Source organism: Schistocerca nitens, chromosome 10, assembly GCF_023898315.1.
Source record: "Schistocerca nitens isolate TAMUIC-IGC-003100 chromosome 10, iqSchNite1.1, whole genome shotgun sequence".
Classification (NCBI taxonomy): Eukaryota; Metazoa; Arthropoda; class Insecta; order Orthoptera; family Acrididae; genus Schistocerca; species Schistocerca nitens.
Genome location: NC_064623.1, coordinates 222750340 through 222767246, shown reverse-complemented (window position 1 = coordinate 222767246; position 16907 = coordinate 222750340). Strand labels below are relative to the sequence as shown.

The 16907-nt window shown below is 39.8% G+C and overlaps 1 protein-coding gene across 1 annotated transcript in view; it reads left to right on the top strand.

Moving 5' to 3' along the window:
* LOC126210024 (brachyurin-like) overlaps positions 1-16569 on the top strand; it is a 149355-nt gene extending 132786 nt beyond the window's left edge. The window contains exon 7 of the mRNA XM_049939128.1: positions 16402-16569. Within this exon, the coding sequence (XP_049795085.1) occupies positions 16402-16569 (168 nt within the window). The remainder of the gene's footprint in view (positions 1-16401) is intronic.
* Positions 16570-16907: the final 338 nt, after the last annotated feature.

Sequence of the window (16907 nt, the reverse complement as noted above, 5' to 3'; positions counted from 1 at the left end):
GTCATAACTTAAACTAACAGTGGGGAGGTAAAGGACCCTCTGTGCCATGGCAGCTAACTCCTCCACAACAAGTTCACTTGTGCTATTCTCCAACAACCTTCCACATCCCCTCTGACATTACATTTTCTACGATTTACCCCTCCACACTAGCTACCATAAGTTCAAATGGTGAGGAAATTCCCTTACATAAGTTTGAAATGATGGGAAATTTGCTGACTGTCAAACTACACAGCACTTGTCCTAACAGGAGAGATTTTCACCTTAATCTTTTTTCGAACACAACTGCTTGAATACCACACCAAACGCCAGTCACGTTGCGGCCCGAGGTGCTGGAGTTGGCGCATGAGGTGTGCTTGCTTGTGTATGTGGATGGTGTGTAATTTCCCTTTTGCCGATGAAGACTGTGGCCAAAACCTTCATGTAAGTGCCTTCTAATTGTGCCTGTCTGCAACTTAATGTGTCTTCTTTACAGTAAGTAGCAATCTCTCTTTTCCTACATTATTGGTGTTCCTACCTACAATTTCCATTGTTTTATTATTCGTTATACATGTATTTTTATGTATTTGTTTTCCACAGTTTTCTTTTATTTCACCTTCAGTTCAACAGCTCCATCAAATGTTGTGGTACTTGATACATTTGAGGAGGAATAGACACACATCTTGATATAGCTCTGAACACGTTGCAGTGAAAATCAAGCACATCTGAGCAGAAGCAGAAATCAAATTAATATGAAGACAAGCTCCGTGATGTAGACTCCAACATGGATTAGAAATTAAGTCACCATGGAGAACCGTTTACAGAATATTAGTTTCCACTACATCCATCACTGGCTCTCTGATGAAGCACCTGATTGATCAGAGGAGGACAGGAATTTTTTCCATACCCTATTACATTCAACGACTACACCACACATCATGCATCAGCTAAGTCATTACAGAGTGTTGTTATTCAACATCGATTATCATTTGTTTGTGATTGGAATGAATTGTGTTAATGTTGGTTTAGCTCCTGATACAGATTTCGAAGTCGTAGTGGAAACAGAGAATGTCTATCAGGTTACAAAGGTGCAGTTTAATTAAACAGAGTGGGGCCAGCTGTGCAGCAAGCTCGAATACATTGAGGATGGCATGAAAACCGAGTAGATTCCATTCACTTGAGACATAAGTATCTTCGGCGGCAATGGTGTATCCATCATCGACATGTTTCGGGGTGATACAATCAAGTTAAGTTCTCAAGAGCTATCTTTAAAGCATCCAAGCTGTATGGTCTGTACAATGCACTGCAGATTGTCATGAAAGACTCAGTCTATGGTGAAGGAATGTCAAACCACTCTTTGATGCTATTACCAAGTATCTATTGAAACATGAATTCATGGTGAAGAGGAGGAGTTAGATGTGTATACAGGTTTGTACATGTTTGCTATACCTAAACCTGCTGGTAATACTTCTACAAACAGAAATTCCATACAAGCAGAGTTTACAGAAGGCATTTGCAACTTCTTTACTGATCCAACTAGATTGAGTGAAATACATGCTGCATGTAAAGGATATAAAAACCGTTATTTGCAAAATATTGCAGAATGGTTGATGTAGAAAAAGAAGAATAACAGTCTTGTTTTCTTTTAACGATGGTGATTTATTTTCGACAGTTTACAAAGTACGGGATATGTATTTACAACGTACAGAAATTGTAAAAAATGCATATAATAATAAACAATATTTTTCTTCTAGTATGTTTTATTCTATCATACATATATCTACCATGAGGATTAACGGTTCAGATGTTGAAGAGAGAGCTTCAGTAGTTGGAAGGAAGATGGAGTTTATGGCCGCTCAACGCTGAAGTTATCAGTGTTTTGATAGTTCATACAATTGCAATGTCAAAGAGACTTTAAAGTCCAGTTGTTGCTATATCAGGGAGACTTAGCACATTTACAGCCTTTAAAATCACATACTGTTCAAATGACAATACACCTAATGCTTTAGGAATAGCAGCGATTACGTATTCCTGAAGTTTAGTATTAGCTGCATCCTTTGCTCTAATTAATGTTTTTGTTCCGATGTATAGTATCTACGAAAAATCTTTGCATGAAATTTAATCGAAATATACTTCTGTGGCATTCACCCAGTACAGGTGACACAACTTTGGACAGGTTCTGTATGTCTTTGGAAGCAACTACGATCACTGGATGCCTCCTTCAATGTCGTGCAACACGACAAGCAAAATCCGAAGCAATTAGTATTTAAATTCTCTCACTTTGTCCTTCTTCTGCAAACTGCACCCTCTGCTTCTTCTTGTTAGACAAAGCAAAATACATATTCTTCGTTTAAGAACTCTTACAAATACATCAAAATCCAAGACGACAACTCCTCCTGTGGTAGATGGCTAATCCTATATATACCAATCTGATGTATGCCCTGTACCACATAACATGATGTATCACAATAGTGTATAGCAGGAATTACATTATCGAGCAGGTGAATCACACAACATGTCTGTGGCAGGAAGGGTAGCTGCCCGCTGTGGGTGTCACCCTCCACCAGGTTGATGCTACAGCCCAGCGCCAGTCAGTTACCACGCAAGTGGAGAGATCCAAACTAAGTGTTAGGAGAAGCATGTATAGTGACCTATGAGTAAATAGTAGCTTGAGGGGAAAAACATGTCACGTAGGTTTAAAACAGGCCTGGACCTGCACAAACGTACTTTGTCTCTGACGTCATAGAGCCTGTCCCAGCATCTCAAGTCTAACCAGAATTCCACACTGTTATAAGTAGCACTATAGGTCTGAGATGGACGTCATAGAGCCAGTGTCAGTATTCTGGACCTGTGCGACTGTACCAGAATTCTACGCTGTTACAAACAACCCAATGGGTCCGTACTGGATTGTGACATCCTAGAGCCTGTCCCAGTATTCCTAGTCAACCAGCATGACAATGCGGCATTGTGCATTTCCCGCCAGTTTATACTCAGACAAACTGCCCGACTTCCACAGGAAACACACTAGCGCAACGGGACTAATTTTTTAATTTCTCAACAATATTTTAGTTGGCCGCCATTATACTTGAAGGTCAAATGGCATGGATGACAGGTACCAGGATGTCAGGAAATGTCATCGGTATCATCGTCAATGTCAAACTGTCCAGTTGTTAGTCCATTCAGGGGCACCTATCTCTGTAATGTCGAATGTATTCCGCACCTCAGTTCAAAAAGACTATGTTTTGCGATACGAAGGCGATTGTTGCTCACAGCCACAAATGGGAAATAGTATAGCCAACAGAACTGTATACTGCAAGAGTAACTGTTAATGACAACACAGTCCTCCAAATTCGTTATTTTAGCAGAATGCAGTCATAACGTTACCCTCGTAAGGGACTTCTCGAAGATGTCACAATTACACTGGAACAGCAGCCGCAGTCTGACGTAGCTGTTCCACTAACAACACCTAACGGATACTGCTCTGGATGGCTGTTTACCGTTGAAACATTGCTATCTACTCACCATCAACGTACGAGTATAATTCGACAGTCTAGATGATGGTTTAACTATGAAGGTTTTTTTCGACTGAAAGAATCTACACAGGCTCATAAACGAAATCTCTATATTAGCGACGACCATAAGCATTACAGGCTGACAAGATCTTTTGATCACTAATTACGTTGGGCAGCCACAACTCATCCCTGAACGTATGTGCATAGGAACAGCCCAACCATTCCAACACCGGCAGCTCAGTGCCAGCAACGACTAATTTTACTCCGCTACCACTACAGAAACTGCAATGGAGGAAGCTATTAGCGAAATGCTGACTGCATATGGCCGACTGCGGATCAAGGGCGGTGAGTATTCGCCGTTCTGCGACAGTAATTGGATGCTTTCGTATATGAGGTGAAGAAAAAGCAGACTAACTGGTCAACAGTAAAGCACCGTATCAACACTCGACATTGTCCACCAATTATCTTGGGCTTCTATGGGTCTAGGAAGCCGCCAGCTGAAAGACGGATAATTCGGGTTGAAGATGCTGCATGGTCATTCAAACTTCAGAGAGTCCTTGGTCCTCTCCTGGGCCAATTGTGAAGAAGTGCAGAATATGGCGTTCCTGCATCGACTCAACAAAATTTTGAAAAACATGTCTACACATTGCGGCATACTGATGGCATCCTTGAGTGCTTAAAAGTGGCAAAGTGTATCTCTAGTAATGACTTGCAAACAGGCTACTAGCAAACTGAGGTTGAGGAACGTGACCGGACCTTCGACGTACGACGGGTAACCTAATTAATTACAATTAATGAACGAAGCGTTATTGCTATCTGGATGACTGTGTTGATTTTGGAAGACATCTGAATAAAATCTAAGTCACCTGACAACGGTTATGAAATCTCTTCAGACTGATTTCTGATTCCGAAAAGGCGCATCTTGGCCACACAGGAAACAAGACACTTTGGGCACTTAGTTCATACCGATGGAGTCCTCCCTGATCCAGTGAAGATATTAGCTGTCGGCATATTCATGATGGGAAAATTCTCTCAAAATGTGCTCATACGACTCGCGACTCATAAAGAACTTCTGTTTTGTGTACCAAGGCACCTAATTTGCGCGGGATATTTTAGGGTGATTTAAAATCTTCCTCTAACGACATGCCAGAAGCATGTTTCCTTGCCCTTAAGTTGTCTCCAACGTCTTCTCCAGTACAAGCATTGTATAATGAGAATGCTGAGACGGAACCTTCCGCTTGTTCAGTTCTAGTATTCAGGAAGGTGCTTCCACAATACTCTCCACATTCCAGATGAACTACCTGCAAGTGAGAATCATTAAAATATTCTGGGCATATTTATTTGGCTAACCATTCACCACTGAGGTCGACCACTTTTCTATATTTTGGCTGGTTAGCACGGAAGATCTGTCAGGTTGAGTGGTGAGATGGGCAGTGAAGCTTCAGGAGCGCATGGTCACAGTGGTACATAAAAACGAACTCAACCACTAATATGCTGACTGCCTTTCAGGGAATCCTTTGACAGAACTTAAGAGTGTGGACCGTCATGCATTAAATCACATGGCTCCTCAACATACCGAAGACTCAGTTTTGCAGAAGACCATAGCCATACTGAAGGAGGAGGTACCGACCAGAGAAGGTTTACAGTTAATAAATGGAACATTGCATTAGAAGTCTTCAATCTGATGGGGCAGAAATGGTTGATGATCATCACAATTCATGTATGGTGAGGCTTTCTCCTGTTTTTCCGTGACCTCCAAAATCTCATCGTCTAGAATTCTTAATGACACTAGACTGCCTTAGTCTCAGTTATCTCTGGACAGATCTCTATCGCTCTGCTAGACATTATGTGAGCCACTGTAAGGAATGCCAGCAACGCAAGCACACGCCAAAACTGCTTCCAGGACATATGGCGCCAATTCTGCCAGCAGCAGCACCGTTGCAGCGAAATGGATTCGACATCTACGGAAGGTACCCTAAGCTGACATACACTAATCAAAGGGCAAAGGTTTTGGCTGAGTACCTCACATTTTATGCTGTCACCAAAGTAGTTCCACTTGTGAAAGCTTCGGGAGTTTCAATTGTCCTTGTAGTATGCATCATTTTGACGTACAAAGCTCCAAGAGTGATGATCTCTGGTCACAGAAATGTTTTCTTGTTGAGGTTAGAATGTGAAGTAATTTCATGTTGCGACATCAGCTACAGGATGACGACTGCTATCCAGGCACAGACAAATGGCCTCACGGAACACTTTAATGACACCTTGGCTGACCTTGTAAACTGACATCAATTAAAGAGCACTATATAAATTGACCCTTGTAACGTTCGTTAAAACGGTCTTCACGACATTCATTCTGTTCCGCAGTCGTGAGGCGGGAGTGAAAACGGGTACACAGTGCCTGTTTCATATCGACAATGCTCAGTATAACTGCATGAAACACATCATCAGGACGAAAGAAGCAAGATAGCGGGGCTCACATACAGACCTTAGACAGGGAAAAGATCGAGAGCACTATAATTCCTAACCCCATCCTGTGTGATAGAGCCTGGGAGACTTGATGTGGACATTTGCAGCAGTGTGGGAATTTGGAATCTAGGAAAAGGTACTGAAGCAGATCTTGATTGGGTTGTATCGTATCCTTTGTCGGTTCTCAGATGTCACATACAAAGTCGAGGATCATGATCCACTCATCAAGAAGACCAATCCGCAGAGATGTCATCCATGAACTTCATATAGCGACCTACTGAGGAGCAGATCAACTCTGGAAGCTTCTCATTCAAGGAAACTGAAGACCCCATTGACGACTGTGAAGATTTGTCTGAGGGACTACCTTCAGCTGGGTTGGTTGGGTTGTTTGGAGGAAGAGACCAAACAGCGAGGTCATCGGTCTCATCAGATTAGGGAAGGACGGGGAAGGAAGTCGGCCGTGCCCTTTCAAAGGAACCATCCCGGCATTTGCCTGGAGTGATTTAGGGAAAGCACGGAAAACCTGAATCAGGATGGCTGGACGCACTACCTTCAGTCTTCGTCAACACGAAGAAGATGTGACATGACTGGAAAGTCAGGAGCCCCAGCTTTGCTTTGCCGATGTTCACTGACAAGATGTAGATCCAGGGTTGTATAGTCGGCTCCAATGAGAACTTCAGAAACAGCACGGCGCTGTTTCTCCAGGAGAGGGATACATGCCATGAACAGTGCTGCATGCAACGTTGCATAGCGATTAGCGTCATTGGCAGTAATGCCGATTAGTTTAGAGTAGATTAGATTCAGTTTTCGTTCTATAGACCCAAAAATGAGATAATTCTCGTGGGTGTGGAACATGTCAGAAATTATAACATAAAAAGCATAGAAAATTTGAGTATAAAACTCACTCCTCTGATCATTTGTCAGGAGATTGTCAAAACACGTGCCCACCTGCTTAGCTGAGTGGCAACATGTTTGCTTACCATGCAGCGGGCCTGGGTTCGATTCCTGGCTGAGTTGGAGATTTTCTCCGCTCGTGGACTGACTTCTGTGTTGTCCTCATTATCATTTGATCATCACTGACACGCAACTCGCCCAATGTAGCGTCACCTGAAATAACAGTTGCCACCCAATGTCCGAACTTCCCAGGATGGGGCGCCTGGCCATCAATACCCACACGATGATATCATTTTGTCGAAATATATGAATAACTACAGAAAACTGGGACTGCTAATATTTACAGAATTAGTACACTGTCAGAAGGTAACAAAGTTAAGAAATTTTAATAAATTTATCGTACACAAAATACCTAATCTTGACAGTTGTGACCAAGTGCTATCATAACAGAAATTTAACAATTTTACTTAAGCTAGTCTGACAGTCCCTGTTAAGATATGCATCTGTTGGGTAGAAGGAGTTGCCTAAAGAAAACGTCTTTCAAACTCTGCTTAAACTGAGCTTGCAGCTGAATCCAAGTTTTTAATGGTGGTGGCAATTTATTGAAAACGCATGTTCATGAATACTGGATCAATTTTGAACCAAGGTGAGTGATATTAGGTCCTTATGTAGATTGTTCTCGTTCCTAGTATTGATACTACATATTGAGCTATTGATTGAAATAGAGACATATTATTTGCAACAAATTCTTTAAGAAGTAAATTTACCGAGAAGCAATGATTAGAATATCAAGTTCGTTGAACAGCTTTCTGCATGATGTTCCCGAATTTACACTACAAATGAGTATAATTTACACACTTTTGAACTCTAAAAACTTTTTCTTGGTTTGACGAGTTACCCCAATATATGTTCGCATATGACATTATAGAATGCAATTTTTTTATCTTTTGTATCTCCTACATCTGACGCCATTACCATTGAAAATACAGGCTTGCTTAAGCATATTCTAATGGCAACATCGTTCCACCCACTGTGGGTCTGTTCAGTTTGAATACTGATCCTCTCCAAAACTTTGGTCGCAAGAACTTTGGTGCACTGGGAGCCCCCCACACACATCTGCTCCAGTCACGCACTAGCACCTGACTCCTAGCTGTCGGCACCCCGCATGCCCTCCACGCCTTGCCAACTTCCCCTGAGGTCTATGCTACCTCTGTCTGCCTACTCTGTCTCTCACAATTTAATTACATAATGAAAGTTTGTTCTACCAAAACTGAACAAGTTACCAGTCGCTACACTGCATTCACGATTAGATTTTTCGAACTAAAGAGCTTTGCAATATTAAATACTTTCCACAAATTTTTATAATTAATGACAACAATTTTATTAAATATAAGGGTAATAAAACGATTAATTTGGTCATAGAAATTGTTCTGTGTAGTAGACAAGAAACTCAAATCCATTGAGGAAGAAATTTGCAGCTGTATTCAAGATTGTTTGGGCAAGACTCAACAACAGGCTTGGGCATAAACATACAATTGGCTTCTTGTATCGATAACGAAGCTCACTTCGTAATGTTAGCGAAAACTTGAGAGGGAACCATTAGATCACTAGTATGTAAGTTCCTCAATCGTAATGCAGTCGTTGGATGAGACTTTCATCATCCAACAACCAGTTGGAATAATTACAGTTTTTTTAGTGGTAGGTGTGACAAGACATCCTGCGACACATTACTAAATGCTTTCCCTGACAACTACCAAAAACATATAGTTCCGAATTCTGGTGATAATGGAAATACTGTATAGTGGATCTAATGCGGACAAATACACCTGATCTGTCTGAGGATGTCCACAGTGAAACTGGTGTCAATGACCATGTGACAGTTGTAGCACCAACCATTACCAATGTAAAAAGAGCAACAAAAACAAGCAGATAGATTTATATGTTCAGTAAACTAGATTAAAACGAAGAAATTGTTTCTTTCTACTGAGGACAGAAGCGTGTGCAGCAACTATGGCTGACAACTGCATTTGACCGCATTGAGAATTTGATGGTAGGAAGCACCCAGAGAAAACAATAGATTCTTCGATGGAGGGTCTGAACAACACGAAGCACCAAGGGCATGTCATGAAGGGCAGTGCGAATGATCACAGGCTTGTTTGACTGACTGGAGAGTTTAACAGATATGTGGGAAAATATTAACTGGCGGACACTCCGAGGAAGGCGCCGGACATATTGCGAGAAACTTGGAAGAAAATGCGAAGAACTGTCTTTTTCGAAGCTACAAATATTCTTCAGCTCATCACATCTGTAGTAAAAATTAATTGTGGCGGATATCAGTTCTCACAGGCACGTACAAGAAGCCTTCGCATGCTGCGTCAATGGATGGAAGAAAAACAAACCCCTACGTGGAAAAAAATAACAGGAATAAGCTAAAGTACAGAAATCCCACAAAATTTCCGACAAAGATAAACGTGAACAGACACTTTCAATCTGAAACAAACAAAATGGCCTGAGAATGATAAGATTTTAATTTTAAAACATATTTATTTACTAGCAGAAATATAAATTTGCTTTTATAATAGTGGCGGTAAGTTTATACTTTTAAAGACCCGAAGTTGTGACTACTCTCATAACTTTCGTACCAGTGCAATTTTACTCTGGTGGACAAATCTGGTTCTTTTCCATTGTACACTTTTGCAGGACATTAATCATCGATAGAATGTAATTCATATTGACTATATAATTGCGTCCATTTTTGTTGAGATACTTTTAGCGCAGCACTGCACTTGTTTCCGGGATTCCCTAAGGCATTCGAAGCAGTTTCGGCATTTTCGAATGAAGAATATAGTGCGAGCTTACTGAGGATCGGCCCAAATCCGAGACTGGATGTAGGACTTCAGATCAGATAACGACAAACGTATAAGATACTTATGTTGTCGGGAGGAAATCAATGGCAGCGTAATAGGTCCGTCACTGTTGTCATTTCCGTCGTTTATTATACATACGTTCCTGCTAAAAATCTTAGGTATACATACGGCTACTTAAGTTTAATAATGCCGAGGTCATTGAAGAGACTTCTGCAACATGCTGACGTAGCAGCTTCGCTTAATCTTTCTTGCCAAACATCCTGGTGCCACATCATCCTGTTGTGCACCTCGGTGCCAAAGAACGACTCATATTGAGTCCCATCCAGTGTGGATCCCATTGATATCTACATGTTAGTTATTTACGTGTTCCATTGATCAATGATGTGGAACGTGTCAAGTGCATAAAAAAAGCACACTTGAATCAAGGTTTTTTTAAAGCTTAAAATTTTTATTATTTACACGTCTGGTTCTGTAGGACCAAATTGAGGAGCATCTCTTCAAGGTCATGGAACGTGTCGGTACACATACAGTATTACCTACGCCATTCCCTTAAATGGCAAAAAGTGCATATACTATTCCTATAGATTTAACTGCGCCAAAGCCAGTCCCAAGCCCCCTTGCCAGGGACATGGTGAAGACCTCAATGGCAGTGGAGGCTGAGATGAAGGTCATGGGTACGGCGGAACTGGCGGAAGAGGCGGAAGAGGCCACTGCCCGCTGCAATTCAGCGGGTAGTCTCCAGTACCTGCCAGTCTGATAGCAGCCTCATTATGGGTCCCCTATTGGCCGGTTGGTAGAGTCCTGCAGTATGCAGATTTGTGAGACATTCGGGTGTAATAGTCATCAGATGTTGGACTGCTTGCGAACGTGGGGGCAAGCATGATGGAACAAAAGGAAAGAAATGCACAACCCCAGGCAACAGTCTCTAGACTGAATTTTCCTTGTCATCGGATTCTGGGGGGACCAGGAATGTCATGTGCCGAAGAGTCGGAGCAAGACCAAAACAACAAAACTTCATTGGAACTCTCAACACAAACACACTCTCCAAAGTAGGTAAACGCAAACAACTCAAAAATACAGTGCAAAAATTCCACATAAAAATCCTTGTGATTCAAGAAACACGATTTACTGACGAAAATCATTTTTATTCAAGAAACTTCAGAATCTACAAAGGACAACCTGTATCCAGCTGAACAAGGAATCCAAACAATTTTGCACAGATTTTGATGTGCACAAATCAGCTATAGATTCAATAATAAACTTCCATTCAACATCAGAAAGAATCTCCACAATCTCAGTAAAATCTGGAAACAAGGCACACACATTGATAAATTCACATGCCACCACAAATGATTACAATAGAAAAGATCCACAGGTGATAGATGACTTCTGGAAACTATTGGAGGAAATCTCAAATAAAATCCCTACTCATCACATAAGAATTATGTTAGGAGATTTCAATGGACAACTCAGCAGCGAGGAAAAATTCAGGGAAACAACGGGAATTCGTACAGGTCACAAGAGAACAAATAAAAACGGAGAGAGACCGATTAACTTCTGGGAAAATTTTGATCTTAAAAACATGTCCACACAATGCCTTAAACCTGTAAACAAACTTACAAAATGGAAGCCACCAAATTCAACTTTGGGTGAACTTCAGATAGACCATGTTGCCGTATCTACTAAGAATACCAAAGAAATACTAAATGTACAAACAAGAAATAGACTTTTTGAGTCAGTCCACCAACTGCAGCAAATAAAGATTAGATTTCAACCTAACAGTAAGAAACCATCACTGAACGAAACAGTTAGAATAGATCCAGACTACCTTAAGCTTAGCAAGAGGGAAATTCTCCAGGAAATTGGGCAATGAAACGTAACGAACTGGAAGGAACTTGCAGAAGTACTGAAAAACACTATGAAATTTGGCAAACTCCCAAGAAAGAGAAAACACAGATGATGGAACAGCGCATGTGATCAAGCAATAGAAGAAAGAATACAAGCTTGGAAAACTTTCGGTAGCAACAAAAGTACAGAAAAATGACAGGAATTTTTGAGAATACAGAAGAGTTCATCCAAGGCAATACGAAGAGAAAGACGCAGATATGATATAAGCCGACTTAAAGAAGTTGAACAAGAATTTATCAAGAAAAACACCAAAAAATGTTTACAAAAATTTAAAAGAAAACCTAGTTGGGTATTAGCTACCTAATCTGTGCTTTCGACAGCCTGATGGATCACTGGAAACCAACCCTAAAAATAACTGTCAGATTTTAGCTACACTCACTTCTCAACTTCGGGCCTCCGACAGAACAACCAGCTTTCTAAAAACCCACGTCCAACCCCGATTCAAATCCACCATCACTTAAAGAGGTAAAGGAAATAATAAATTCTTTGAAGAACAACAAGTCTCCAGGGGAAGACCGAATTATAGCAGAAGTATGGAAATTAAATAACAATAATCTCACACAAGCAACCCACAGAGTTATATCAAACATCTGGGAAACTGAAAGAATACCTGCAAAGTAGAAATGTGGATTAATTCATACTCTCCACAAAAAAGGTGCAAAAACGGGTCCAAATAATTACAGAGGAATTTTACTGCTCTCTATAATATACAAACTTTTTCAAAGGTCCTGTTAAACAGATGGACCAATTAATAGAGGAGTATCAGGCAGGGTTTCGCAAAGGTCGATCTTGCATCTAACAGATATGGAACTTAAAAACAATTTTGCAAATGAGAAGATGTAGAAATACTGGGGTAACGTTTGTCGATTTTAAAAAGACTTACGATTCAATAGATAGACAAACATTATTTCACACTTTATTAACAGATTCAACCTCCAAAGTTAAATTCATGGGAGAAACAGAAGCATTTCATATCTGTACTGGTGTTCACAAAGTAGATGGATGGTCTCCCCTTCTATTTAACATGGTTCTGGAAAACATTGTGAGGACGTGGGAAAATAAAATAAAACGAATTCAGCTTGGGATTAAAAAAGAGAAGAGAATGAGGGTGAAGTGTCTGGCTTTCGCGGACGATCTTGCCGTTCTAACGAACAATAGACAGGAAGCCAAACTTGCATTGGAAAAACTACACGAAATGTCACAGAAAGCTGGGCTACAAATCTCCTACGAGAAAACACAGTACGTGCAAAACAAAGCTGTAGATAATCTCCCCATTACTACCCAAAACCGGAAAGTGGCACAAGTTGCCCACTTCAGATATCTGGGAGAGATCATCCAACTATCGGGGCTGAACTCAATAGCCAATAAAGATAGAATCTCCGGATTACAAAAAGCATATAAGCTCATTTGGAGTCACTATAATAATAAATCTGTAACTAGGGTATTACAACACAGTAATCCTACCAGAAGCACTATACGCTGCAGAAACTACAGTGGTTCATGGTCGTTCGAAGATCACAGAGATTGAAAAGAAGAAAAAGAAAAATTATGAGGAAAATATATGGACCAGTGTTTTGGGAAGGAAGTTGGATGAAGAGGCCAACTAGAGAGATTTACAAAGACATAGAAACAATAACAGACACCATTAGAAAGAGAAGGATGGAATTTTATGGACATATCAGCAGGATGAATAAAACTGGGCTTAGAAGGCAAATCTTTGAGATAGTAAACAAGAGCAAAAACAAGAAAGAGTGGATGACCGAAACCAAAGAAGACATAAAAGAGCCGTGAATCACAAGGGGCAACATAAACAATAGAGAACAGTTTAGAAACATCATGAAGAAACACACACTTCAACAAGAACACACGGAGAACAGATCGGGAAAAAGATGGTCGGAAGAATGTACGAGAGAACACACTGAACGTATGAAGAGAATTTGGGAAGAACAAAGAAAGGAGAAGAAATCATGACTACTCAAGTTCAGTCTCTCTCTTAAAAGGGAATAATCGAAAATAATAGTTTATTTACTACTATTGAAGTATTCATCTATGGTACAGAAGGAGTTCTCAAGGAGATATGGTCTCAAATTATTTTTGAAGCTATTACTGCTGTCTGTCAGGTATTTTATTTCATCTGGTAATTTATCGAAAAGTCTTACAGGAGCAAATCTTACCCCTTTCTGTGTCAAAGATAGGTTAAGTAGAGGATAGCGTAACTCTTCCTTTCTCCTGGTATTATAATCACGAATGTCACTGTTGTTTTTAAACTGGTCCATGTTTTTGAGGACAGATTTCATTACTGAGTAAATGTAATGTGAGTCTGTCGTAAGAATTCCTAACCTTTTAAACAGATGCCTACAAGATGTGCGACCATGACCCCTATACATTATTCTAACCACTTTCTTTACAGAAGTGAATACTTTTTGCCTAAGTGTTGAGTTACCTCAAAATATAATTTCGTATGACATCAGGAAGTGAAAGTATGCAAAGTATGTTAGCTTGCTGGTATCCTCAAAATCAGCAATTATTCTGATTGCAAAAGTGTTGAGTTGCCACAAAATATAATTTCGTATGACATCAGGAAGTGAAAGTATGCAAAGTATGTTAGCTTGCTGGTATCCTCAAAATCAGCAATTATTCTGATTGCAAAAGTTGCCAAATCTAGTCACTTTAGGAGATCCAAAATATAAATTTTCCTATTAAGATTCTCAGCTATATGCACACCCAAAACCTTAGTATGTCCTAACCTGGCTACTGACTTCTGTTCATGTGTTATATTTATTGAAGTACTGTGGTTTTTTTTTTTTTTCAAAGTTCAGAGCAAGCTCATTCGCAGGAAACCAATCAATAACATTCTAAAGACATTATTTCTATCATTTTCTAATGGAGTTTCTTTCACTGGATTAATTATGATGCCTGTATCATCAGCAAACAGTGTCAGTTTAGCTTCTTGTTCAGATAAGACGGGAGGTCATTCGCATATATCAAGAAAAGAAAAAGACACATAATCAAGCCCTGTGGAACACCTAATGTCCTTTCACCCCAGTTCGATGAAGTAGGAAACTTCCTTAAATTACTTAAACCATATAAAGAAACCTTTTGCTTCCTTTTCTGTAGATGTGGATTGGACCATTCATATGCTGTTCCGTCTATTCCATAGATTTGTAATTTCTGTAACATAATGTCATTGTTCCAATAGTCAAATATTTTGTATAAGTCACGGAAAATTTCTACTGGTGACATTTCAGTATTTAAAGGGTCTATTATGTTCGCAGTGAACCTGTATATTGCTTTTTCGGTAGAACAGAATTTTTGAAATCCAGACTGTGATTTACTAAGTGTCCCCTTACTGTTGAGATGGCTAACCACTCTTGAGTACATTACTTTTTCGACGATTTTTGAAAATGCTGAAAGTAAGGATACTGGTCGGTAATTATTGACATCTATGGTGTCTGCATTTTGTAAAAATGCTTGACAGTGGCATGTTTTAACCAGTGGGAAAAATACTTCGAGTTAGTGATGCATTACAGATATGACTCAGAACATCAGCTGCAACTGCTCCACATTGTTTTAATATCTCGTTAGAGATGTCATCTACTTCAACAGAACATTTACTATTCAAAGATTTAATGATTTTCCTTATTTCTAAAGAGATTGTTAGATGAAAATTGATCTGACAAGAATTTCCCAAAACTGAATCTTCCATGTACCTCTTGGCTTTTTCTTTTGAACTATTCTCACCCATTTTCATACCTGCACTTAAGAAATGGTTGTTAAATACATTAGCTACTTGTGTACTGTTCGGTAAGATGGTCTCATTCTCTTTAATAGTAATACTACCTACCCCTGTGGTTGCTTTTCCTGTCTCTCTTCTAACAACAATCCACACTGATTTGATTTTTTTGCCCCAGTTGCTGATTTCATCTCTAGGATACACAATTTCTTTTCGCAGTATGTTACAGTAATTTTTATAGTGTAAAATTACTTCTGGGTCTTTACTAACTCTTGCTCTCATGCAATTTTCTTTTTCTTCCTGAAGGCACTTTAATACCGGCAGTAATCAAAGTTTTCTTTGAAACCTGTTTGGTATTACATTTAGTAATTTTTGGGGGCAACAGTGTCCAAAAAGGGATATAAATTTATCAAGAAGTACGTTGTATTTATCATTAGCATTTGGCTCAATATGTTCATCTCCCCAATTAATCTTTCTCTGAAGCTTTCTCTGAAGTGTTCAATAGGTAGCATGTTGACCAATCTTACACTTTTACCTAATTTTTTCTGAACTGTACACCCTACTATGTTTTGTAAGTTAATTAGTTGTGGATCATGGTCCGAAAATCCATTTATAACAGGTAAAGTATGTGTTAGTTTTATATCCTGTTGCTGTACAAATACATTATCTATTAGAGTGCTACTGTTTTGAGCTATACTTGTAGGGAAGGTGATCACTAATTCGAAGCTGTATGTCATTCATAACACTTCTAGTTCACTTTTCCTATCAGAATACTTGGATTCCAGCAATACAGCTTTTCCTGAGAAGGTAAGTTGTTTGTTGGGGACCAGTTATAAGCCTGTCACGTAATTATCCAGTCTGTTCCTAGTACGGGCATGTTTGTGCCGTTCATCAGCTTACTTGTAAGCAAACAGATTTTGGAGAGGCCTCCATTCCCCTGGTGCATCCTTTATATAGTTCAAGGTGTAATATCGTTCATAAATTTTTAATATTAGCAGCAGAAGTCTACTAGATATTTGTAAGCTAATAATTGCCTACATTATAGGGCGACCATGGCGGACCCCTTGTCCTCAAGTCCAAAGATGGCTACAAGCAGATCGGCATCGCCAGCTTCTACTATGAGAAGTGTGAAGTACCTCTACCTGGTGGCTACTCCAGGGTAACATACTTCCTCAACTGGATCACAAGAACTGCTCAAATCAGTGTCACCTGAGAAGGTGGTATTTACTGTGGCACAGTTTCGTCACTAGATCGCATTCCATGTGTATTTTAATTACAATGAAAAATGTCAGACCAGAACACTTAATAATGGCCTTAAAATACGTTCTCAGACCACTGTCCAACTGAATGCTAACGTAGCATACATGCTACATTCATTTTTCCGTTTTTCATCTCATGGAGTAGACTGAAACTCGCTGTCCTCGATTGTAGCATAGACCATGTGCTTTATATAAATCAGTTGTTTTTCTCTCTGAATGTTTCAGCAAGTGACAATATGTGATTGAAGAAAACTGTTTATCTGTGAGCCAACACGCTTTCAAGTAATAAAAT